The 27,953-nt window shown below is 37.1% G+C and overlaps 1 protein-coding gene across 2 annotated transcripts in view; it reads right to left on the bottom strand.

Moving 5' to 3' along the window:
* Positions 1 to 357: 357 nt before the first annotated feature.
* The window catches only part of NCOA2 (nuclear receptor coactivator 2), a gene marked incomplete at its 5' end in the record, with an annotated part of 83,152 nt that continues 55,556 nt past the window's right edge, over positions 358 to 27,953 (bottom strand). Inside the window, 11 exons of one of the 2 annotated variants that reach the window (XM_084230330.1) lie at positions 358 to 510; positions 3,933 to 4,131; positions 4,654 to 4,831; positions 6,368 to 6,602; positions 8,002 to 8,079; positions 8,939 to 9,217; positions 11,989 to 12,154; positions 18,011 to 18,140; positions 20,469 to 20,684; positions 23,237 to 23,443; positions 25,443 to 25,650. In XM_084230330.1, the coding sequence (XP_084086456.1) occupies positions 394 to 510; positions 3,933 to 4,131; positions 4,654 to 4,831; positions 6,368 to 6,602; positions 8,002 to 8,079; positions 8,939 to 9,217; positions 11,989 to 12,154; positions 18,011 to 18,140; positions 20,469 to 20,684; positions 23,237 to 23,443; positions 25,443 to 25,650 (2,013 nt within the window). In that variant the 3' untranslated portion in view covers positions 358 to 393. The remainder of the gene's footprint in view (positions 511 to 3,932; positions 4,132 to 4,653; positions 4,832 to 6,367; positions 6,603 to 8,001; positions 8,080 to 8,938; positions 9,218 to 11,988; positions 12,155 to 18,010; positions 18,141 to 20,468; positions 20,685 to 23,236; positions 23,444 to 25,442; positions 25,651 to 27,953) is intronic. The other variant, XM_084230331.1, reaches the window with a different exon arrangement.

The following is a 27,953-nucleotide window of genomic DNA, read 5'->3' as shown; positions in this document are numbered from 1 at the left end:
GGGATATATCCAACTCCTAATTTCACTGCATCATTATTTATAATAGTCAAGGTATGGAAACCATCTAACTACCCAAAGAGAACTGATAAAAAAGATGTGATTATACACACAATAGAATACTATTCAGCTACAAAAAATGATAAAATCTTGCCATTTGCGACACATGAAGGAAAGAAATCCTATAGTATAGGATTACTCTGGTGGTGGGTATAGTGTGGTAATATACATCTGAAGAAGTGTGAACTTACACCAATAAATCATATACAGTGTTGTAAACCAATGTCATCTCAAAAAAATAATGCAATTAAAACAAAAACCACAACCATTATATCTTAAATCATCTAGTTGACAACATGTCTGTGCCAATTTTTGTGTATCACTTTACTACCATGTTCATGCATTTCTTTTGTTATTTCTTACCCGTGATGCATCTCCCTCCTGCTTAATCATATCCATTCCAGGCAGCTGGTTTGGGAAAAGGTTGCCTCCCCTCAGAGCAGGATCATTAACCTGGACACAGGACAATGGCAATATTTAGCAGGACAGACAAAAGTATACTGGGAACTAATCAACCATCAACTTTCTTCCTCTTTGTTTTTAGAAGTAGAATTATAGAGCAACATAAAAATAGCTATATCCTTGTATCTATTTTCCCATAAATACACACACAAACACACACACACACACACACTCATGGGCAGGGGCAGGGAGTAGAGAGGAGCAACAAAATAAGTACTTGTGATAGTTGCCTACAAAATCAAATTTTATTTGCATCTGCATAGAAATTGAAGAAGTAGTAAATACTACAAACATTTTTAAGACATAAAATGTTCGCTTTTTTGGTTGGTTCATATTTGACAAATGGCTCATATTTGGCACTTTGAAATCATCTGAGAAGCTCCTGATATCTTTATGTTACTGATTAGCAAGCACAAGTATGAATATTCAAAACAGTGCTGGATTTTGAGTCTTCTCTATTTATTAGCATTCATACATTTTTTTTTTTACAAATTACAAACTAAATGTAGAAATGTTAATACAAGACTGATTTTGTCAGAAGATACACATCACAGTTATCTTTTTGGTTTCCAAATTAATTCTGATATTCAAAAGATTTAAATCTGTGTGAAAGTTTCAAAGCAACCTGGATTATTGAAAATGCACCAATTTACCTCTGGGTAGGTTAACTAAGACTCATGCGAGACTAGACCATCCCAGTGGCTCTTACTTTATTTATTTTTAAAATATTTATTTATTTATGCATACAAGTGCTGGGGTACAGGTCAGAGGTGCAGGGGATGAGAGGATTCACCAGGGACAGAGTGGGGAACAGAACAGGCAGATCTACTGAAATACACTGCTGAGGGTAGAAGCAGGTGAGACAGGAGAGGTCTGCTTAGCCATGTGGGTCAGCTCCCTGGTGGGCTGGGATCAAACTCATTCTGGGCTGCGATGGCTGCAGATAGCCTCATAGTGCTGCGACTTAACCCCTTGCACCACCAGGGAGGCCAGCTCTTACTTTGTATTTCCCTAGAAAGCAATTCAGGGCAGGGCTTGGTGAAAGGGTACCATGCCCAGCTGCGAAGGTGTCAAGAAGAATCCCCTAAAGCAGTCCAAGAAGCAAGCCAAGCAGATAAGGAATTCAAGCAGAAATTTAAAAAATAAGCAAAAGAAACTTGTGGAGCTAAAAGTAAAGGCTTTGGGCAAGGTCCCATAAGATTAAGAAATCTAGCAAAAAGTAAATTGTTCTTGTGCATGAGGCAACAATGAGTCTTAATTCCAGTCCCATTTAAATATCTGGATTTCCACCCAAAGCAGTGATAGTGAAGGCAAAGATCAACAGCTGGGACTACATCAAATTAAAGAGCTTCTGCACAGCAAAAGAGACAATAACCAAAACACAGAGAAACCCCACCAACTGGGAGAAAATTTTTGCACACAACACTAATGATAAAGGACTGATCACAAAAACCTACAAAGAGCTGATGAGACTCAACAAAAGAAAAGAAAATAATCCAGTCCAAAAATGGGCAGAAGAGCTAAAGAGAAACTTCTCCAAAGAGGAAATGCAAATGGCCAACAGGCACATGAAAAAATGTTCAACATCACTTGTCATCAGGGAAATGCAAATCAAAACTACCATGAGATACCATCTTACACCAGTGAGAATGGCACATATTAAAAAACTAGCAACAACAAATGTTGGTGAGGTTGTGGAGAAAAAGGAACTCTCCTGCACTGTTGGTGGGAGTGCAAACTGGTCCAACCACTATGGAGAGCTGTGTGGAGATTTCTGGACCTACTAAACATAGAGCTTCCATATGATCCAGCAATTCCACTCCTAGGTATTTACCCAAGGGACACAGAAACATCCATTCCAAAGAACACCCGTACCCCTATGTTTATAGCAGCACTATTTACAATAGCTAAGCTTTGGAAACAACCCAAATGCCCAAAAATAGATGACTGGATCAAGAAGATGTGGTACATATACACCATGGAATATTACTCAGCATTCAAAAAAGATAAACACGTGCAATTTGCAGCAATATGGATGGTGCTGGAAGGGATCATGCTCAGCGAAATAAGCCAGAAAGAAAAAGAAAAATACCGGATGGTCTCACTCATAGCAGGAATCTAGAAAACTTAAATAAGGGACCAGGAAAAAGAATAACTATAAGAAAGAAAATATCAAAATCAACAAATAACTATGAACAAGAGACACTCTACAGGGGTTGGGGGGGAGGGGTGGGGAAAAGAGGGCTTGGGGTAAAAATAAAGGGGTTGTAATTGTATGGGGAATATAAAAATAAAATTAAAATTAAAAAAAAATCTGGATTTCTTTCTATTACATCCGTTGCCACCATTAGCTAGAACGAGGTGTCTTGGAGTATATCAGGAACCATCAGTGGCACATTTTTGTAGATAATTCAACATCAACAAAATATTTTCTTCACTGATAGAGATGTGCCTTTATTTCTTTATGTCTGCTTAATTTAGCCAAGTAAGTGTCTTGTCTCCCTCAATTCAAATACAGACATACAAATCATCACCATTAACATACACACACACACACACACACACACACAGAGTTCCTTTTTAAATTGCAAAGGGTTTTAAATTTTTCCAAGCAACACTTTCTATTTTTATAGATGAAAATACTGAGGCATGGTAGAACTTAGCAAATTTTCATGCAAATTGTTGTTTACCAACATCAGGATTAAATAAATAAATATCCAAGTTTCAATATTTTACAAATCTTACAATCATGTTCATGTTGAGACTTACAGTGCTGTCAACAACTTATTAGTTAATAATGTCTCAATTTCTCCATATATGAAGATTCAGGATCTTTAACCATATCACTACTTTGTGTGAAGTACTGAGTAGCAGAATGTCCAGCCTTTAGGGCCCTTCAAAAATACTATCTTTAGTAAATACATTTAAAAAATATTATTAACCAGTATCTTTACCTCTGTATTATCCCACAAGAGATACCTTGTGAGATATCAAAGGTTTTGCGTAAAGTATTGAGGGAAGCACCACATAAAGCTAATTGGATGTCTGGTAGCTTAGCTTTTGCATTTCATCTGATTTTACTTTTAGGGAAAAAACAGTTCTTAAACTGTGAATTTAAAACACCATTCCATTTTTGGAGGTTCGTTATATTGCTAAATTTCTCAAATAAAAAAATTTAAATGACAAGAAAGGTAAGAAATATTTTAAGAGATCCTTCAGCAATCAGGAATCCTTTCATGTTTATTTTGTCCTTAGCAAGTCTTTCTGATAATCACATTAATACATGTTAAAGCAAGGTGAAAAATGCTCTTCAAAATAAACATGGCAACTGGTTAAGTACATGGAAAGATGCATTTGATGCAGAGACAAGCAGCTCTGATCAGAAGACAATGGGCTGCTTGTCCAGTGCTCACCTGCTCGGGACCCATGGAGGACAGCCCTGACGTAGGCACGGAGGTCACTGAGGTCATGCTGATCTGTCCTGTCATCTGGTTCATGTTGCTCATCCCACCTGTGTTGGTCGCCATGGATACATTGATGTTCATATTGTTGTTGTACATGCTGGTGTTTGCTTGCTGCCCAAAGTGTGGTGGGGACTGTTGTGAAAACATGCTGGAACATAATGAAAAGATTAAAATGTTAGAGCCCTAGGGCAAACTTACAGGCAATGTTGAGCACTTGTTTCCCATGCATTTAGTTCAGAATAAATAAACTGAGATGGAAAGAATCCAGATGGGACAGCCAGTAGGTAGTAAAGTTAGAAATGGCTGGGTGGGGGGGAGGGCAGGATGAGCTCGGTCTTCTTTTCTAACATCACCAGGAAGATTTGGAAGTGTATTTCCCACTTCCATGTCTGCATCAGCAAGGTTTTTGCTGGTTTTTATTACATGTATTGATAAGGATGGCTTCAAAGTATTGTCTTTCAAAGCAGTTTCTATGATCAGCTGTGGTGGTACACCTTTTGGGGGAGTTCCTTTACTCCTAAATAAAAGACATTACCCAAAGTTCTTGTCATTTCTGATAACGTCTATCCTTGGAAAAATAAGCTGGCTTACTTAGCAGTTTACTTGATATTGGTGACCTACAGAAAGATCCCTTAGTGATGACTTTTATCAAAACAGAAAAGACCTGTACCTGTTTCCACCCATATTCCCCTGCGTCCATCCATTCATGTCAGAGGAGGCCTGATAGGCTGGATTAGCCTGAGACTGCTGCATCATGGGGCTCTGGGTATGTGCCATCCTGGGTGACATCAGAGGGCTCTGGGGTGTCGTAGCCCCAGTGAAGCCTGGATCAGGTTGCTGACTTATTCCTTAAAAAACACAACAGAAATCCAAAGGAGGCTGTTAGTTTTATAATAGAAACTGGAGGAAAAGAAAACATTCAAATTAAATACAGAAAATTACTTTTAAATACTACCTGATTACCTGATTAAATTACATCCATTTAAAGAAGATTACAAGTTGGAATAAAATGCATGAAGAAAAAAATAATCACACCTTGATTCTCTCTAGTAGTTAGTGGGGCTTCTAGGAACCATATTAACCATAATGGCTAGAGGTGGAGATAAAAAATACTATCTTTCCCCATATCCCTCTTCAAATCAACACTGGGTCAAATATGTATATTTCAGTTTGACTTGAAATAGTCATTCTTTACTTTTTTATATTACAACTGGACTGTTTTAAGTTTAAATTGGATTAAAGTTCAACCCAAAATAAATTTCTACAGAATTATGTCATTCTATGATGAGCTTAATGTATTTTTAAAAATAAGCTACTGCATTCACAATTGGGTTGTTTTCATAATGGTTTGGTGGCACTTTAGTGCTATTCAAGATTAGAAAAGTTGTTAAGTTTCCTGTTCAGTTTAGAAACAAATAGCATTTATGTGGAGAGGGGAAAAAAACCTGTTAGCGTGCTTATTAAAAAAATCAAAATGAAAATAGAGGAAAGGGACTTAAAATTTCAGGGATGACATTAAGCACATTTTTGCCCACAATGTATATAAGACATGCATCTTTAATTACTACTTAAATTAGCTATAAAAGTTTAAGATCACGCAGGAAAAAGTTGTACATTATCTTTTTTTCTTTAAGAAAGAGGAGACATGACTTTAAGCACCAAAGACTTGATAGTTATTTGGAGATAAAATGCTGGCAAAAGACAGGGAAAGTCGTTTTGAATATTAATGCTAATGTAAGCACTTTTATCAATAATTCAGCTATTAATTGAACATAACATGCACATAATTATTGTTCATGATATTACACATTTGTCTCGAAAGACTGACATTAAGTAACAAGTCAATATGAAGAAAACTATGGTTTCTATAGAGCACTTTTCAAGAATTAGCCATTGAAGATTTGGTATAATCTTTAATCTCTATTTTTCCAAATTTGTTGAAGGTCTATAATATTTATATGTGTCTTTGAACATTTTGTATTTCTATTGATTTGCTTAAGTCAGTCTCAGAGATTTTACAATATAAATGTATACATTTGCACCTGTGTTTACAGACATTAACATAAACATTTATATTCATACACACTCATACACACAACTGATAGATACACTATACACACGCACACTTACTTCGGTCATTCTTAAAGTAAGACCTGCACTCAGAGAAAAGGTGGTACCTGAGCTCAGAGACTGGAAGGTACTGTGCTGGACTTGGGGATTCCTGACAGGCCCCAACTGTCCTCCCAGGTTTCCTATCATTCCCTGGGTAGCCAGATTCATCTGGGAGCCATGCAAAGAGCTGTGAGAGAGGAGCTGTGACCCAGGACTGGGGGACACTGGGGAGAAAGGACTGGTGAAAGGTGGTGGGGATGAAAGTCCAGTACCGTAGTTTGGTGGAAATGGAAACTGCTGTGCATTTGCCTGGGGAATCCGGGGATTGCTCATAGTTGCTGGGATACCACTAGGAGCCACCATGCTTGATGTCATATTCAATCCTTGTCCTCTCATCATCAGAGTTCGTTGCTGAACTTGCTGCTGCTGATGCATTTGTCTCTGTCGAAGATGCTGGTTCAGGATTTCCCTCTGTCTTTGGGCCAGCATCTGTGCATTAATAGGTGCCTGTGATGGGGGTGCAATATATGGAGGAAAACATTGGGGGCAGGCACAAAATGGAAAATGAAGTGCACATTAGAAATAAGATAACAAATGGTACTGTCCTGTGTAAAAATTACTTGGGAAATAAAATTACAGTGAAAGAACATTTTAGAGTTGCAAATTGGTTGAGAATGTAAGTTCCTAGATTCTGTAGACACTTTGATTATTCTGAAATCTTCCAAGGACTTACAAGGGTAAATTCAATGTTAATGTCAATTAACTTGAGACTCATGGTAAGAGGAAACAGTTAACTAAACTACCTCAGAGTAATGCCAGTCTTGTCTATAAGAAGACTGTGATGTTAACTTTGCAGATTGCAGTTTAGATTCTCATTCAAGGGACATTCATGTTTAAAAAGAAAGCAAATCATTGTGCCGAAAGGTGGCCTGAAGCACTTCAGACAAGGCTAAAGAGGAAGAAAAGGAACAGTAGGGAGAAAAGAGGACAGGAGTATACCAGAAAGCCAGGACAGAATGGGAAGAAGGGAGGCGGGATAAAGGCACCAGTGCTTGCTGCTAGTAAAAGACAGAGACTATTTATGGGTCCTGACAATACATAGTTGATCCTCTTTATTTGTGGATTTCATATCTGTGAATTTGTCTACTTGCTAACATTGATTTGTAACCCCCAAACCAGTATTCACATGGCATAGAATTTGAGATGCCCAAGGTGCACATTGCCACCTGAAGGCGAGAAAAGGCCACAGTCTGACTTCTTGCTTCAGCTCCTACACTGTGACCAAGTGTCCTTTATGTGGGCTATTTATTCCACACTTCCATGTGCTTTTGTTGGTGATTCTCCTGTTTTGAAATGTCTCCCGAGAGCAGTGCTGAAGAGCTGCTAGTGTCCCTAATGAAGAGAGACTGTGATGTGCCTTTGGAGAAAGTGTATTTGATGGGCTTTACTCACGATGAGTTAGAGGGCTGTTGGCTCTGAGTTCAATGTTAATGAATTCACAATTTATATTAAATAAGGTGTCTTTAAACAGAAACACGCATAAACAAGGTTACGTGCTGATCAGCTAATGAAAATGTTGTGATCAGAGGTTCACAGGAACCTAACCCTTTAATTTTTCTAGGAATAACAGTACAATATTTACTAATTCCATATTTATTGTAACTCCATAGAATACAACAAAAGTAAATGAGAATCAACTATACCTAGTAAAAAAAATGGCACTGTTCAGAAGGGAAGAGAACTACAAAAACAACAGATTAGATAGACACCTTCAAGACATTTTAGATCCACTGTGTTGATCTGAATCTTACGGCCTTGTAAGTTACTTTACAGGACATCAAGAGGAGAGAAGTGACAAGACAGTTGAATGCACACAGTGAAGGCTGATGGCTGCTCTGTTTCTTACCTGTGTTGGTACGCCAGGCCGCAAAGTCAAGTTGACATTTGAAACATTGCTGATTTGATTCATAAGTGGCTGGCGATTCTAAATATATACACACAAGAATTTTTTTTTTAACAGAATACATTCTATTTCAAATCACCTTCCCCAAGAAATTGTCCTCCCCAACCTAATATTTGCATGCTGTTGAATAGTGAAACCACATTTGCAACTGAATTTCCTTTAAAAAGTAAGTTATCAGTGAGGTTTCCCAATGCTTGTAACTGAGAAATTATTTCGGGCTGTTTGGAAAGCACACAGTTTGCAAGGGAGGAAGGGAGTGGAGTGATCAGAAAAGAAGGCCAAGAGAAAGACTGGAGGAAAAGCAGAGAGATGATAAAGCCTGCAGCATTACTGTTCATTATATGACAGAAATCTGTCTGGGCTTGCTTCAGTGAGAACACATCTTCTGAGCCAAGTGGACATTCCATAGAGCAGCACCACTACGCCACCACTCAGATATAGTGACTATTTTTGTCAATGAGATAGGACTAATGACAGAGACTATTGTTGTCCTGAGTGCTCATGTGGGGCTAGAAACCATGTTAACCCCATTAAACAGATACAGACTGCCTTATTCCATATAATGGCCCCATATTACAGATGTGAACACAGAAGCCCAGAGGACTCAAGTTTAGACTGCTAGTAAATAATAGAGCTGGAGGAAAAAAGGTTAGTTGTTATATGCTATAGTGGAGTTAGTAGAGATGAAAGGAAGGAAGGAAAACAGAAAGGAATATGAAAATTGTAGGGTTAACTTAGGAAAGTTTTCACTTTTGCAGGAAAGGAGGGAATGAGGTTTCAGTGCTTCAAAAGGACACATCACTATTGCGCCATCGCACGTTAGTCTTCCATCTGCCCCCTCCCATCACCACCCCGACTGTCCAAGCACCACAGAGTATACCTGCTGTGCTTGGAGGCGATGCTGCAGTTGAAGTCTCAGTTGGTTTGGCTGGTTCTGCACTAGGCCTGTGGGCCTGAGGCCTGGCCTGGGCTGCATACGGAGTGTGGCATAACTAGGTCGCTGTCCCATGGTGTGAAAGCTTGGGTCTTGCATGGGAGTATAGCTACCCTGGGCCATCTGTGCCTGAGATGCATACTGCTGGGGGAATACAGGGGCCTTCTGCTCCATCATGATGTTGGAATCCTGACTTGAGAACTGTTCTGGATCTACTGCTTGGCTCTGAGGAAAAAGTCCCAGATAACAAACAAATAAAACCACTAAGAGTAACAAAGTAAGTAGAATGCTGTTTTCTCTGACTTAATATATTTGAAGTTTTTTGTATTGTACTGCCTAAAAAAAGGTACTTTTAGGGGCCTCCCTGGTGGTGCAAGGGGTTGAGATGCAACCTATGAAGCTATCCGCAGCCTCTGTAGCACAAGTTTGATCCCCAGCCAGGGAGTTGACCCACATGGTGCAGCAGACCTCTCCTGACTCGGCTGCTGCTCCCCTCAGCAGTGTATTTCAGTCGATCTGTCTGTTCTGTTCCCCACTCTGTCTCTAGTGAATCCTCTCACTCCCCACACCTCAGGCCTGTACCCTAGTTCTTGTATGCATAAATAAATAAATCTTTTTTAAAAAAAGGTACTTTTAGCTTGACTCTTATTTCCCTGGAGAATGTAGCTTTATTCACTAGATTCAGTGAAGCAGGGGTTGGGCCTAATGCCCAGCAATGTTTCTTCTAAGAGGAGATTCCAGAATGCTTCCTACTCACTCCACCAACCAGACACTTGGATATTAAAATGCAAACGTCCTTTAGAAGTTTTAAGTTTGACTGGTTATCCACAAAATATGAATATTTATAAATCACTTTGATTAGACGATCACCTTGGTTCCTAGCTGGCATCAGCAGTGTTGGGGTCACCAGTACCATTATTCCCATTTTGTGGATTAGATAAGACTTGGAGACATGAACTCAATTTCAACAAGTCTATTCGGTTAATAAGTGGCAAGATCCAGTGCAATTTGTGATTTAGGATCTAAGTTCCTGGCTAGTGTGATGCACTGATCTTATTTAACTGTTTTCTGTGGTTATCAGAATTTCCCACAGGTATTGCCACCATCTTATTACCTGCTAGAATGTTATTTATTTGTTCTTTTTAAGGCTATCCTAACTATCTGGACAAGAATGGGACAGATGTAAAATCCAGAACTTCTTGAAGGGACAATACCTCAGACCCAGGTGACCTAAATGTCTACATGTAGAGTGGAAAGGGGCACCAGGCTAAGTCTCCTCTTCCTTCTCCTATGTCTAGAAGTAACTGCTACAAACCTCATGATGGAGGGAAGGATCTAGCAGCAAAAAAACATCTCTCTGGTTTTCATTAGCCTAGTAACATCGGAGGCTTTCCTCAAAACTGCCGACCCACATTAGAGCAGTGACCTGGGGCCATCCAGTATCCTGGGCTAAGACCAGCAGGGCCCTGAAATCCACCTGTGAGAATGGAGTCCATTACCTTCCCCATTATGGTTTTTATTATGTGGATGGAGCCTATGTGGGGAAACAGATTACTGAATTACTGCTTTAACTACATACACAAAATAGTCCCAGAAGTTCAAACATTTACCCATCTTTAACAGAGAGAAATGTAATCTGGTAATTTCCATTTTTTAAAAAAACACACAACTCTGATGAGTATAATGCATATTTGCTAATCTGCATTTCTCCTGACTCCACCTGGTATAGTTCTGTAATTTAGTTTATTTTGCCTGTTATAATGATGGACTTGATGAGACAAAAATACAAAAACGTAAGTGGAAAAAAAAAAGAAGACCAAAGATATTAAATAAAGAAATGACACCAGTTTTGATAAACACAATGGGGCCAGTCACTCAGCCACCCCAAGAATTACATTTTTAAATGTCACTGAGAGTCAGCTCATGGATAACAATACTGAGTGGTAAATTTTAACTGCCACTAAAAGCAAAGCACACCAGTCACACAGGAAGTATTTAAACTTCATTTTCCTTTCTTGATTTATTTCAGGTTATACCACGTAACCTCAAGTTATTTCTTTCCACTGCTGTTCTCAATATGAATTGACAAGCTTTAACTCCCACTTACATCTGCTGAACTATGGGAATGATAACAAGACTATTTTTAATGCTTCAGAGAAGTCTCCAATGACTCTGCATCTCTTTCTCACAGACCTTCATGACATATCATATGTCCAAGAAGCAGATCGGACACTAGAAGGTACTTTTAAGCAATAAGAAACAAAGACGACTCACGCTTAGTAAAGAAGACAGCAGCTGCTAGAATGTGATACAGTAAGCCAGGTTTCTTGCTTCATACAACTGTAGCTGTGTACCCTCAGAAAGTACTATACTATTTCATCAGACTTATTTATTATAGTACTGCTAGAAAGTACTCTTAAAGCAGACTCACTTCATGTAATCAACGGATCACTAGGAGAAGGAAAGTTAATAAGCACACTAAAATTGGTCAACTTTTTTATATTCCCATTTATGTCTAACTATTCCTAAAATGAGTTTGATTTATTAAAACCACACAAAGGTCACAATGACTAATGAACTGTAGCTATGTCTGAATTTACTTCTGCTAATTTACATACAAAGTATTGTTTTAGCACCAATAGCTTCCTATCACTAACCCACAAAAGTCAGACTAATGGGCAGTCACTGATGGTGGGTTTTTAGATGAAAAAGTTCCAGGTCACTGGGGCAGCAGTGTTCTGTTCTTAGTTTCTTTGCTTCTTGCTAATTGTATGTCCTTCCCTGTCATTAGATGAGTTTCTGTCCTTCGGTTCAATAACTCAAGTTTTTAAGTAAAGCTCATTCTCATTGTACATTCTTGGGTAAAAGTTTATGTGGGCATAACAAGGAGGGGAGAGAAAGAAAACAGAGCTAGCTCATTATGAGGTAAAAAAGGAACCAGACATCTTTGTGGCCCTGTGAGTGCTCACACCTCACCAATTTCCCTCTGCACGTACCTGGCTGACCAGTTCAGGTATTCCCAACGCTCTGTCAATCTCCTCCAGCCCATCGAAATTCCGCAAGGCCAAATAGAGTTGGTCCAGGAGTGCGCCCTCATCACTTGGAGACTCCGCTGCAGGATGTGGACACAGCAAGTCATCTGGAGAGCTGCCAAATGGCTGCCTGTAAAGAGAAAAACTTAATTTTAGGCCCCTGGAAAACCAGATCAGAGAATTTTTTTTTTCCCTTAAAGGTGAGAGTTGACTTGCAATACCACACTTCACCAGCCTGACACAGAACAAAATGACAACCCCCCCAAAATACATATTTCATACAATACCAAAAGACAGGTGAGACACAAATCTCAGCATCTGATATATGACTTTGATTTTGACTGTCTCTTCCATTTTAGAGAGGGCAAGACTGGGGGCAAGAGGTTGAACCATTTGTTGTAGGATTGGTGCAGGCAAACAATGAAAACCTGGGATTCTACCAGACCTATATGATTTCAGGGCCCACCTGCCCATTCTGTTTCTACAAATCTACCCTAAATCCTACGCTTTAACTGAAGTGATCAAAGACCTTTGTGACTTTAGTAGGAAAGACGAATTGACTGAACAGCCTTATTCTACAAGGCTATGTAACTCACCTGGGAGAAACTATAGAACTATCAGCATAAAAGCCACATTAGTTTTTTTTGAACTCATGTGTTGCTAGACTAAACCTGCCTGGACTAATAGGAAATTTCTTATGCATGCACAAGCAGAACTGTAAACATTTATTGAAAGCTTTCAAGATCATGGCTATTAGCCTTCCTGAGTTAGATATTAAGAAAAATCGATCACAAATTATACTTGTTAAATAAAGTTATAGCTGATAAAACCCTAACACTAAACTGCAAATTTATGGCATATAAAACTCCTATAATTTAAATTAATTGGAAAATTGGGGGAGTTTTTAAAAAAGAATTTCTGATATTTATGTGTTCAAATAATAACAAAGGGGAATGGATACTTGCATTTTATCTAACCAGTCCAATTTTTATTTTTAGCATACTATATGATTGATGCTTTGGAGAAAATAAAAATTTATAGGTAAGTAGTTTCATTACTTACTTAGGTAAGAGTAAATTCATTAAGGGATGAAGTTAGCTGTCTAACCCAGCTCAAGATGCCATGTAAAGACAGCTTAATATGCTATTTTGTCCTAGAACCTTTGAAATATTGAAGTGCTGAGAATTAAAACCAACAATTAATTTCAAACAGTTACAGTATGGTGCATCAGAGAACAATCTGTACTCTCCATTTATCCCTATGTTTAAAGAAAATCACCCACATGTACGCTCTGCTGACGAGCTGATCCCTGTCTCCAACCCCACAATCCTGCTGCCCCAAGGCATCACAACCTAACTGTGCAGCTGCTGCCCCGGGCCAAGTGTCTGTGCCAATGACCCAGCCAGCTCTATGCATGAGTTCCTGTACTGCCAAAGGCCCCCACCAACACTCCCAGAGGCCTAAACTCTCATTTGGGGATCTTTCTGAACCTGCCTCTCCTCTCATCATTGCCTTGGTTCTCAGTGAGTCATCAAGCACTGGAATAACTTCCCCACTGTCCTTCCTGTTTTTCTACCTCCACACTCTCCAGAATTAACTTTATAAGCACAAATCTGATCAGATCACTCCACTACTTCTACACTTAGGGAGTGGGAGGAAGGAGCTGACATAGAGAAGCAGCAACAAAAGGGAGAACAAGCATAGAAAAGTATGTCATGAAAGTAGAGAGGAGGAAATTCCCCAAAGAAGAATGACCATCATTTGGATGAGGTTAAGTTTCAGAAAAGAAAATGCTCAAGTGAGCCATGAATAGATGTCTACTGGCTAAATTCTCTTAGGCTCTGAGACTTCATTCCCCAAAGATGCTAGTTAAGTGAGGCTTTATATTATAATTTTCAACTTCCGTCTGTTCAGAAGCTTCATTCTTACACAACCACAACCCCCCAGCCCCCATCCCAGATTTCTCTGGACATGACAGGCTGAAGTGAAATCTACTTTTTCTTTTAGCTCCAGCAAAGTACATGGGTTCTGCAGGAAATCGAACTTCTCAGTTTTACATCTGACTGAAACCCAGTGTCAGAAGGAAGAGGAGGTGATGTCCTTTATCTTTGCAAGACAACTCCATCCTAGGAAAGACACACCCAGATTCTTACAGGAAAAAAAAATTGCAAATGTTTATTTGCATTTATCCAAATTTCTATATAGATAACCCATTTTAAAAAATAAAATCAAACTAATGCATGACACAGATCAAAAAGTAACTTTCCTGCTTCTAGTTTCTGCAATTTTCCTAAGATGATATTGTCAGGTTCCTTTTCTCAAAACACACTTTACTGAGCTAACTCAAAAGTTTTTTTCAGTTCTCCCAGGAATATATCTAAGTCCTGGTGGTGGTAGAATTCAAAGACACATACACCTCAGCAGAGGTTAACCTTTCCCAACATAGTACCTATGATGACCTCCCTGTGAGTTCCAGCAACTCTGGGCTGCTGATCTTTTACTGGAGTATGCCAATTTACCGGAATATGCCACCACAATCTTTTTTTTTTTCCATTATTTTTTTTTATAATAAATTTTATTTTTATATTCCCCATACAATTGCAACCCCCTTATTTTGACCCAAATCCCTCCCCTCCCCGCCCCCCACCCCCCATAGAGTGTCTCTGGTTCACTAATCTTTTACTGGAATATGCCACCACAATCCCAAGATTTACCTTTCCATACTCCCCAATCTCTTTTCTATCTAAGAATATATTCTCCCCTCAGGTTTTGTTTTTTTTTTTTAAAGATTTATTTATTTATGCATACAAGAGCTGGGGTACAGGCCAGAGGTATGGGAGGTGAGAGGATTCACCAGATACAGAGTGGGGAACAGAAAAGGCAGAACAACTGAAATACACTGCTGAGGGGAGCAGCAGGCGAGTCAAGAGAGGTCTGTTACTCCATGTGGGTTGCTCCCTGGCCAGCCGGGGATCGAACTCTTGCTGAAGAGGCTGCGGACAGCTTCAGAGGTTGCATCTTTACCCCTTGCACCACCAGGGAGGCTCTCCCCTCAGGGTTTGATGTATCTTCTTCACAACCCTCCTGATCACACCCCCACCCCCACCACTCCAATACCACTAAGTGTACTATGTTGAATTAATATTGCCATTTATGTTAAAAACACCATAATACTGTACTCAGTGAGAACAGATATAATCTCTGTTGACCCAGTATGTGAGCATAAAGAAAGGAAGTTTCCTACCTTACAGTCAGAAAAATACAGTACTGTGGCTTGGTATTATAAATATGGGAATATCATAAGTTCTATGACTTCCCTTCAAGACACCATAATATGCTTGGTTTATAAAAAATAGGGATCTGTACTTCTCATCCCAACTTTGTAAACGGCTGCCAAAATAGTGAAGAAATTATTTTTCTATGTTTTGGACAATTACAAATATAGTTACAATTTAGATGTCTGTCAGATAAATACAATACTAAGACAAAGATGAAATTTAAAGAATAACGGGACAAACATACACAGGTATCAGGCAAAACGGTGAGTAGTAAGTTAGCAGAAGACAGACCCATCATAAGTAGAAATTTAATTTCCTGAAATCTACACTATTATTTCTGGATTAATAAGACAGTAAGAATGGTGATAAGAAGGGATTACAAAACCTATCCCTACACAGCTAGACAATAAAAATATTATTGGTGATACTTATAAAGAGGATCCTAGAAAGCACTGCTTTTCTTTTATTACAAAATAGAGACACGGTTAGTCTTCGTTATCTATCACTTCTGAATTCCTGTAAACGCTAAGTCTACCATAAAGGTGTTCCTAAATTTCTTTCAAACTGAATTACTCAACATGAAAGAGTAAGGTATGTGTCTAGAAAAACTGAAAAACACTTTAAAAGTGGTGAAATGTTTTGTTTTGTCCACACAGTTCTTAAACAAAGAAAACTGTCAGAGTAACTACAGCAATAACAAAACAGGGCAGTGCTGAGTCAAAGAAACTTGCACAGAAAACTGAACGAGCTTACTCTGCAGCGGGCCTCAGTTTCAACCCTGGAATTCTTTCATTTTTGTTTTAACAGAACTGTCATGTGTTTGGGCAACAGTCAAAAATTCTAACTTTCAGCCTACTTTTCCCTAGGAACTAATCTTTGATATTTGATCCAAAAACAACTATTAGGTGCTGGATTTAATTACTGCACTACAGTTTTATTATGTACAAGTTTCCATGGAAACAGATAGGTTTCTATCTGTTCTCTTTTACCAAATAAACATACTTAGGAAAAAAGCACAACACTCACTGACACCATAAAGTTAGACTCAGAGATCTGGAAGGCTAGAGAAAGTTCTGCAAGCACCAGCGCTGTGATTATTTATGTGATGCTCCATTCCCAAGCAAACCAGTGCAGAGCATTAAACGCTGGCACTGGGTGGCTAGTCTGGGAGGAGCCCCTCTGACAGATGTCAGGGTTCCTTTATTTTCCACTGCCTCATTTCTACTCCAAATGCAGTGGGAGGGCAAGTGGTGCTGGCACCACCAGGCGTTCGTTAGAAATGCAGAATCCTGGGCCCTGCCCAGACCTGCCCTTTAATGAGCTTCCGGAGGAGGTTTGTTGGCACACTAGGGCTTGGAAAACATTTGTTTTTCCCCCTACATGAGCAGCTTACAGCTGCTGAGTATGCTTGCTTCCTCATCTCATTAAGATGGTCATTAAATCGTTTCTATAATCTTTTGGGTGAAATAACTAGTTCTCAACTTTTTCCCACATTTCCTATTGTTGGGTCCATAGACATCTGCTATTTTGCTTTTCAAAAACATCACTGTATTCCCTGAGTCCTTTATTACGCCCTTGATGCAGAGAGGGCACATGGGCACACTGCACTTCTGAGTTGCAGGGCTGAGTATGACGAAAGCATCATACCACAGAACAGGACTCACCCGACACCAACCTGTGTTTTTTGAAAGACAAAAAGTTCTAGAAATGTATTCTACACTTACGAATTTCAGAAACTGTTGGACTTTATTACTTGTGAACTTGATAAGAGTATATTTACATAATTTTAGATTACGATGATGCCTGAAAAATGAAAATGTCAGTCTGTAATCAGGTCCTCACTGAACTTCCAACCTCAACTATTTACATATGCACCTCAGGGTCACTTTTCATCAGTTGAAGTTTCTAACAAGTTTACTTTCTAGAAAACAACGCTGGAGCTTTTAAGTTCAAAGTTCTCACACTGCCTCTTGCTTAGGCTCCTGGCTCCCTGCCTCAGGATCCTCCCCCCTCATCCCCCATCAAGCAGCACCATCTTTTAGGTTTCAATATCACCTGTGCACTGATTGCTTCCTGTGCTTTGCTAAAAGCAGTATTATATATTTATATCTCACAACTGTGATATCAGCTTTGGAGGAAACAATGAAACTCTTAAAGCAGCAAACACAAAACAAAACTGCCTGTGAGCTAAAACTTGAACATTCCCTGAGCTCCTGGTGGCAGCTGTACCTGTACCCACTTGGCGGAAGAGAGCAGGAGGCTTCGTGCCACAGCGAAGTGACACGGCTAACCTGAAACTGCTGCCCTGAGCCGAATTCTTCAAAGGTTGGTATTTAAGACATATATAAATTTATTCTATTTCTAATCTACTCTTTACACCAAATCTTCTGAGACTACCTTTTACTATTAATATTTTGTAATGTAGTAAAATATACCTAAGGTAACACTAGACTGTTCTGTTACCCTAAGCATACTGTGTTGTTTCTGTGACTTCTAGGCCTCTGATTATGATGCCTTTGCCAGCTGGACTGACTTCCTGACCACTTCTACCTCTTGAACTTACACCCTTTATTTAAGACTCTGAAACCTCCCCAAATCACCTCAGTTCAAATAGGGTTTATTTGCTCTATGACATTCATAGTGCACGCTACCATATGCCTAAAACTTATGACCCACTTTCTTGGATCCCCTAGGTGAAGATGACTAACCTGTTTTGACTGGCGAAAGATGCCTGGTCTATAGGCAGGATGCTTTCTGGCCATGGGGCAGTCTGATTTGGAGGAGCTTGTTGTTGGCTATACTGAGGTCCCCCCATGTTCATCTCTAATTCAGTTGGCCCTAAAAAAGAAGAAAAAAATTTAAAAAATCTTACAACTCGTAATCAGGGAAGTATCTATTTTGCTATGCAATAAAAAGTGAAATGTCTGGCTTATATGAAAAAGACTGAAGCAATAATAATCAGGTAAAAACAATGAAGACAATTTTTATTTTGAGTATAAATAAAGGCAATAAATATGAAGACTGATGACCTACTTTGGAAATATCTAGGTCAACACTTATAAACCTTCTGCACTTTAGGACTCCTTATAGTCTTTAAAAAAACAAAAAGCTTTTGTTTATGTGGATTAAATCTTATTGATATTTTACTCTACTGGAAATTCAACATGGGAAATAGAAAAATTTAACTTCATAAAAATCATCATAATAAATCCATTATATTTTAAAACAAACAAGATTTTTTTGAGATGGGGCAAACTATTAAGCAATTTAATAGATTAATTATCTCAGGTAAAAGATATTTTTTAGAAATTTATGACTTCGTAGTTCATAATCAAAGAGTTACAGAATGAGGTAGTTAAAAAATATACGGATAGCTTCACAAATTGGCAGGGGCCATGCTAATCAATTCTGCATCACTTCAATTTTAGTATATGTGCTGTAAAAAGCAAGCACCACAAACAAGGTTTTTTTTAAAGTGGATTGTAGTACACTTTTGCAAATTAACATCTGGATTGACAGTAGAAAGCCAGAATCTCCTATTTTCACCTTCTATCCATCCAGTCCATCCATGTGTGATACCACACAGCACGCAAATTTTGGAACTCTATTGTACAGCATGAGAGAATGAGTGTGAAGAAGGCTATCAGTGCCTTAGCATTAAGTGAAGTGGAGCAAAATAGAGGCCCAGACAACTCAGATATGTGGTGTCTTGGAAGTTCTTTTCAGAGTAAAGCTAATGGCTGGTAAGAACTTTCAAGTGATGTTTTTGTTATCACTGTATATAAATCTGTCTTCCATTATACTAGATTATTTTCTGTTGAATTTTGGCATTTTAAAATTTATTAAAAATTGGAGAAACTCAGCTCCTCAATAAAGCTAATAGAGCCATATTCTAACCTCAAAAATCAGGTGCCCTTCAGTGAAGAAAGACTGAAGATAAATTAATATTTCTGGATATAAGGGATTTATTATAATTTTAAATGAATGAATATTTTTTTAAGTTCCTAGTTAAATTTGCATGAAAATTTGGTCATTTTTTTAGCATTTTTGTGCAAGCCTCAAATTATATAAATTTATGTTTGGTAACCACTAATTAATTCGAAACACTTTCAATGTAGAATGTCATCTCTCAGAAACAAAAGCCAAAATATACTAAGCAATTAAATAACTGGGTAAGAAAACTGATGCCAGAGGCAGGATGAGAATTCTGCATTATCTTGTCAAAACAACCCTGGCATCATTCCACTGATGATTTAGCTCTTACTCATTGTGCAATATCTAAGTATAAGAAAAAGTACACAAACATTAACTTATCAGAATATGCTAATGTACAAGATAAGAGGAAGGTTAGTATGTCAATGATTAAGAAAATAATTGCAAATATGAATTACACAGACCATTTTTAAAATAACTTTTATTGAAATAGTTCACATATCATACAATCCAACCATTAAGCATGTACAATTCAGTGTGTTTTGGTATATTTAAAAAATTGTACAATCATCGCTACTATTGATTTAAAAACATTTTTTCATTCCCCCCCAAAAGAAACTCTTAGGCATCACTCACTATTTCTCCCAGACCCACAGTTCTAAGCAACCACAAATCTAATTTCTGCCCACTTATGTTTACCTATTCTGGACATTTCACATAGATGGTATCATATAATATATCAGACGATTAATTTTAATAATATAAACTGTATCCAAATAGAATTCTAGTGACCCTCACATTTCATGAGATGTTCTATCTCAGGGGACAGTCTGGTTTAATAGTCTAGCTTACTGGTCCAGAAAATGCATTGTAAGATACTGAGATAACTCTGATGATTACCCAGAGTTAGGAACCAATGTTGTATCACTGAAATATATCTTTAAAAATAGTATATACACAACATTTATAATGTGACACTCTACTGCCCCCCAAAGCTGAAATTAGATGACTTAAATTTGAAAATAAAACAAAGACAATTGACTTCCTTAAATAATTGGAGAACCTTTCAGATTCTATGATTCTACAGAGTTCCAGCAAAATCCCATCATCTCAGCATGGTATACTGGGATCATCTAAATTGCAAATTAGGAGAATGCCTTGAAACTTATGGAGTTGTTACTCTCTTCCTAGAAAGGGTAGAAATTAAAGCAAAAAGTACTGGAAGCATCTTACCTATGTTCATGACCTGAGACTGAAGCATCTGTCTTTGGCCAGGCTGGCTGTTGGGTCTCATGGGGATGCTGGCTGTTGGGTTCCGAATCATACCTCCTTGAATTGGCCGGTTCATGGCACTGGTGGTGGCAGCACAGGTGACTCTCACAGCAGAAGTCTGTGGTGCCCATTCCCCAGATGGTATGTTGGGCCGGGCAGCATTACTACTAATCATCCCTGCAGGCAAGCCAAAGAAAACTGAGAGATGAAGTAACTGAAAACATATTCAGCATGTATGAACACCAGATGATCTAACTCTGTACAAGACAATCATTCTGTAATATACAGTTAGTCTGACAACTAACTCCCTCATTGGGACAGACGTGGGCCTGTGGCTAAGAAGTAAGAATTGGCAATTACTACAAAGTTTTTCACAACATGGACTTATATTCTTTATAGTTCGGAAAAGCTGTTAAAATTGTTCCCATATGTACTCAGAAACAGGTGCTGTTGCATGTGGATAACCCCAACTTCCTTCCTCAGGAAGTGAATCACATTAGCTGATATACACGTCAACGCTTTACTTTCCAAAACGGAGGTGAAGCTTAGAGGAACAAGGTAAAAACTGATAATCAATATTCTGATTATAAACCAAAATCACAGAGAAAATCCCATAAAGCATATGCCAGATTTTTAAATCCCTGAATTTCTGCCAGAGCATTTTAATTTGTTATAAGCTTCAAAACTGACACAGGTAGCCCCTAAAACATGGGGAAATTACTGGATCTTTTTGGTATTTACTTCATTTATTTACAGCCAAGGCCAAGAAACTCTTACTTCAATATACCTGAATCACTATATTCCTCATTATACACAGATATATAATGGGTTCAGACAGATTGTAAAAACCCTTTGATATTTGTTAACAGTTCTCTGACCACATATAACACTAAGAGCACAAGACTGACAAGTCTATCAAGTGTTTAAAATCTTTAAATAATTAAAATTAATTAAATTAATTAAAATCTTTAAATAAAAGATAAAACAATGCTGGCTATGGTCACATATTTGCTAATACTTGATATTCTAACGAGGAAAAACCCACAAACAAGAACCTTTCAATTTCAAGAGCTTAATGATGGATGCATAAGACTTCTACTTTTGAAAACCTAGCTTGCTTTCATTTACTCTAACCAGGATAAACACCTAAAAACAGTTATGTTTAAGAAATGAGAGGATATGAATTCTCATTTCACTAGTTAAGATTAATGGTGAAGAGTAATTAGATTGAAAAAATTAGAGTATTATTATTTTAAAAAACATTTTGAGACTAGATTTGAACTATGCAAAGGTATTATGGGTGAATAGGCATTTTATTTTTCTAAAATTCTATTCTCTAAATTCTCTAAATAATATGACAAGGTTCTAGAAAGCCTAGAAAGCAGAAAGGGAAAATAATTCATAATTCAACAATATCCGTGCAACTATAGAGTGGAGTAGTTTCTTTTAATCTTTTTCTTTTCTTGGAAATGCAACACAGGTATTATATGATCTTCCTCACCTTTACACTGAATCTGAATATAGGTATATCCCCTAAATTCCTACGTCAGAGTCTTAAAGAACTCAGAATTTCCTGTATTCTGCTAAGAAGGAGTAAAAATTCTAATAAATACTTTGCTCCTTTTTATTTACAGAATTTTATATAAATCAGTACTTCATTTATATAAGTCAATTCTTTATCTTAAAAATAAATGTAGGTAAGTCTTGAAGTAGAACAAATTAATTTGGCACTGTTTCTGTGGCTATGTAAATTAGTGAAGTAGCCAGTGCCCAGCACATATAGTAGGCACCCAGTAAGTATTTGTTGAATGAATAAATTATTTTAATACAGCACATATCACATTTCCCACTTATAACAATCTAAATATGACGTGTATACAGTAATTACACACTATGATAAAAAAAAGAATTAAACACCTGCAAGTATAAGTTCTTATCATTTCTATTTCTTTCAGTACCTTGTTCTCTAGTACCTTGTTGTCTAGTACATCATACAAACAAAGGAAGAAAGCTGTAAATTGTTAGCAGCACTTCATTAGAAAACTCAGCAAATTACTAGAAACAGTGTAGTAGCAATCAGTGCTGCCACAATGATTTCTAACCTGAATTGGATGAAAATTTGGGAATATGGTAGCTGACATGGCAGTGATTACCACTTAGGAAATGTGCTTGGGCAGTTTGGCAGACACCTTAAATTATAGCAAGTCATGGTCCAAACTACATGACAGGCAACTTTACACATCTTCAAAAATGGAGTCCTAGACCAGTTACTACTAGGCCAGACATACTACCATTTAAAATTTGTTATTTTTAGTATTTTTCTGAGTGAGAAACTTTGTTTGTAAGTATGAAAGGTTGGTTGAATTTTAAACTTTCATTTTTAAATTCTCCAAACATAAATCACCAACAGGAGGCACTGGGACTATTAAGATAGATTATCATAGGATAGAAAGTATCAAATTATTTTACACATATCATAACAGTCTAGAATAGTAAATGAAATAGCATTAATGATTAGAAACCTCATCCTGTAATGACAGAATAAAATGCTTTTTGTTGCTTCATAGGCCATTCTCACAGTAAAAATTCATAGAATTTTCTTATATTCAAATGTTAGTATCTAACATTAAAAAAATCCACTTCAAATAGTCCACTAGTTTGATGTGGATAAATACGTCACTTAGTTAAATAACCCACCAATAAAGTAAATAGTGCATTTGAGCCCTTACCTGTGCTACTGTTCCCTAAATTTCCTTGGTTTCCTATCATCCCTTGATTACCCATCATTCCTGGCTGAGGAATCACTGAGTAGGGACTATTGTTTCTGATTGGTGGGAAAGGTCCAGCACCAGTTGGGCTTTGCAATGTGATGTCAAGTGGTAAATTCTGGTTTGGCAATAACCTGCCCAGTTGCCCTGGTCGTGGGTTATTAAAAGCTAAGGAGAAAACAAATGAAAATTGAAGGTTAATATAGGATAATAGAAAAGAAGAGTAACAGAAGTAGTGTCAGGGAAAATGTGGTCTGTAAAATAACAAATATATATATATATACACACATATATATATATATACATCAGGGACCAATAGTCTAAATAAAAAACAAATTCACAGATTAAAAAAATGCAGTGCCAAAAACGCAGATTCATAATCTAATCAAGTCTCCAAATTCTTTTCAATCTTGAAAAAAAAGTCTATTATTTTTCTCCTTCTGTACTAATTTCTAATATTCAATTTAACTTGCTAAAAGTAAACCACTAATATAGTTTTATTCATAATGCTACACGAACTTAAGACTAATGTTTTCTCAGTTATGAAGCTATGAACATCTCGTGCATATAGCATCGAATCCAAACAACACATGTGGTTTGAATGTTAGAAAATCATTTATTAACTGAACTTTCTCAGGAGTAATTAGGTTACAAGTGGCTACTTTCACTGGAATTAAAATCTTTAAGTGTGAACTCTGTTATATGAAATTAGTATTAAATCAAAGCTTTAGGGTCCTATTTAATTTTCCAAGTACAATTTCTTCAAATTGTGGACAGATGATTTTTAGTTAGTTCACAAGAATTTATTGGGTACTAAGCACTATACCAGTGTACTGTTCTATCACATTGACAACAACCAGTAATTTGATAACATTACACTTTAAGATACAAAGATATTATGAATTACAACCTAAAAAACAGTATCAAGTACTTTATTTTCTCTTATATTAACAGTATGAAATTGATCAAAGAAAACAAAAAATAAGCTCTTAACAGATATAAAATATTTAGCAGAATTAAGACTTGGAATGAAAATCATATATACGCTTAACCATGATTTCATCAAGTTTAGTTACCTGGTTACCATTCACTAATCTAATGTCATTAGGAGGCACTTATAAAGGAGGTCCCACAGCCCTTCGGTTACTCCTCTGGTTTATGAGCATAAACTGTCTAGTGTGTTTCTTTCTTACTTCGTAGGGTCCATGAGACCCTCCCTTCTCCAAGAAATAGGTCTGAGAGGTAACAAGCAAAAACTCATCTCTGTTTTATCCTTTTCAGAATGATCAGGAATCACTTGAGAAAATATCTAATAATTAAATATATGTGATGTGGTTGATGATTGTCATTTCTGGTTTGAGAACTGTATTTAAAGAGGGAAAAAAAATCATTCTGTTCATGAATTCTGGTTCATGAATATCTTTCCACAAATTATGGCCCTGGTGTAGGAAAGATATTTTATTTAAAACGATTGGACAAATTCAGGTAGCTATCAGATTTGTAAACTTAGTGTTTATAATAAAAATCAAAGACTTTATCTTAAACTTACAAATGTATAAAATAAAAAGAATTTTAAAAAGTATTATATGAAATTTTATATTTTAGAAATAGTCTACAGTCTTCTTTATATCAAACTAAACTTAAAATGCAACCAGAAAACATTTATTCAATAAAGTTCTTCATAGAACTGGTATTTAACTGAGGATTCCAAAGAGGACATACTTAATGTGTGTAGCCCTTTCACATATAATGATTAAGGATTTTGAGAAGAAATTTTTAAATAGTATATTATACCTAAAAGCCAGCATAATTCTCTAATTTTCCATATTTTATTCTGTTACATATTAAAATGCATACAATCTATCTTAAACTCCATTTCTGAAGGCAGTAACTTAAAGAGAAATATGACAATCATCCAAATAAATTTATCTATGTGGATCAATTTCGCTCCATGGTGATTAAATTAACCACAAGAAAATGTTGGGAAGCTGTGTTCACTAGAATCAATTCTGAATACTGTTTTGAAGGACCAGGACAGTAGATGGTGCTATTTGACCATCAAAACCTTGAAGTGATTAAGCTATCGGCATCAGATTTTAATAATCCTTATTATTGATGGCGATTCTACAGGAATTTCTTGGCATAACCATCAGGATCTCATACTCACTGCTCTGTGAAATTCGCAGTGTTTTCTGGGCTCCAACAGGTGTGACAGGGCTGTTCTCAGCTGTGAGTTGCATGAGGTCATTAATGATGGCTTGCTTGTCAACTGATCCAGCAGGGGCGCCTGGCCTCGTGTCTGGGAAAAGCTGTGGTAATTGACTATTCTGCAAATCATCCAAAATCTCCTCCAAGTTGTCCAGCTCACTGCCAGGCTGCAGTTAACAAACAGAAGAGTTTATCCAGTTCACTCCAAGAGTGGGCACCACAGGCCCATTTGCAATCACAGACCTAACTGGAATAGGACACCAAAGTGTATACATCTACATGTACTTCAGGTGGAACAGTTAATTGATCATCTTTAAAAAAAAAATTAAATTGACAAAGGACAAACAATTTAATCTCTTGTCCTCAAGTTCCTCATCTGTAAGAACAAAGATGACTGAATTAGAAAGCTCTCTTCCAGCACTGTGATTTATTGGCAATTTATAAATCCCCCTTTATTTTATGCTAATTATCCAATTAACCACAAGTATGTATATTTCCAATTAACTGAGTATGTATTATGACTTAAAGAGTCTAGGCCTGGGTTTTGTGGTTAAATGTCCCCATGAAATAACAAATAACAGATTGGTGCAAAAACAGGACTCAAATTTATACTCTATCATTATTTAGTCCTTTTAGAGCTTTTTTTTAAAGGGTGAAGATACAAAATAAATTTTACATAACCACAAACTAGTCTTTTCAACTTGGGTGGTGGTTTTTTTTTTTCTTGCTTGCATTTTCAGTTTCAAGTAACACTGGCTTTCTCAGTCACTTACCAGCTTAGATGACAAAATGTAGGGAAGCAAGGCAGAAATGGGTTGTCCTTAAACACAGCCTCTATTAACCTCACTTCATAGAAGTCACAAAAAATATTTCTTAGAACTTTTCCCTTTTTAAAAATAATTTCATTTCCATTACCAACATTAAAACAATAAGTTAAATATCACCACTATTCCATCCCTAATCCTCTTCTTCAGAAGGCACAACTGATTTTAAATTATTTTAACCAGAAGATATCGACATTCCAAGTATTTAAAATCAAGCAGTGCCTACCACATAAGAAAATGACTCAGTTACATGCTAGGTTATTTTCTATTGAAGAAAGTGTTAAAAATGATTCTCTTGATGTGCAGGTAGAAAAACATGTTAGGCAATTTCACTGGACGGACTTTGAATCCTTGACTGTGACCAACCCTTTGCCTACACTGGGAATTCAAATGAAATCATTTACATCTGATATGAGAGATATTTAAAGCAGAATGGTTTAGTTTTTATTCTACATATAATTCCTATTTCCCACAAAGAGGCTGACTTTGCTGAGGTTTTGCAATTTATGGCAAATGTAATACCTGTATAGGAAGTCTTTTTTTTTTAGACTGAGGTAACTAAAAATGACTTACTGTATATAATTTAGGGGAATAGGCTCATACTTTCTCAAATGTATGTCACCATACCATACCCACTACCCAAGCACCTATAGTCCTTTTCTGGCCATACATCTCAAGTTTGCAAGGATAAGTAGAAGTGACATTTTGTTTGATTTTTGTTTGAAGTCAACCAGCTTAGCAATAACTTGGAGATTCATTTTCCAGGAATACTTAATGTTCTTTTAGAGCAATTATAAGACCACTTTCTAGTTAATCTATCTATTCATTTCTATTCATTTCTAAAAGAAGAATAGATAATGGGAAAGATACATCATAGCTAACAGTTTCCAAAGTTAGCAAAGAAAGTATACACAGACAAAATGATCCTTAAATATCCTTAGGAAGGCACCACACTGTATATCCTCTTCAGAGGCAACAGTTTGTCCTCTAGAGTGGAAGCAAATCACTACTTCTTTGGCTGAGTCCTAAATGACGTGTAGGCACCTAGTTGAATTTAAAAACCAGTGGCTACATTTTCATACTGGAAGAACCACAAGGGAATCAAAATTCAGTAAACTCTTGTCACCAACTTCATGATCATTCTGCTAGGGTATATGCTGATTGGGTTGAACAGTGGTCAAAACTTCTCACACTACTTAAACAACCTCTTCCTTTTTTCCTGAATGCATTCACTTTCTATGTAAGTATAATGTACATGAAAAATGGTTTCCTTATACAGCTATATATCATGTTTTGTTGAATACAAAAGGTATAAACATCAGCATAAACATTTAAATACTTATTGCTTTCTGAGGCCAGTGCCTGGAACATGGTAATGAACATTCAGGCAATGTGATGAATTCCTTTCACCATATTAAATGGTACTTTAAAAAATTGTGTGGTAAATATCCTGATGGCTGTATCATGAAAATAGCAATAGAGATAAGAGATTCTAATAAACTGTAAAGTTTATTGCTGTCCTATGAAACCAAGTTTCCCTACTTCAATGCTGCTTTATGTAGAATATTTTAAAAAAGTGGTACTAACATCAGAACGGGTGGGGCTAGTACAAGGGACGAAGTGATGGTTCACAGGTGATGTGGTGG

This window comes from Talpa europaea (genome assembly GCF_964194135.1).
Source record: "Talpa europaea genome assembly, chromosome: 3".
Classification (NCBI taxonomy): domain Eukaryota; kingdom Metazoa; phylum Chordata; class Mammalia; order Eulipotyphla; family Talpidae; genus Talpa; species Talpa europaea.
This window is presented reverse-complemented; position numbering and strand designations above follow the sequence as displayed.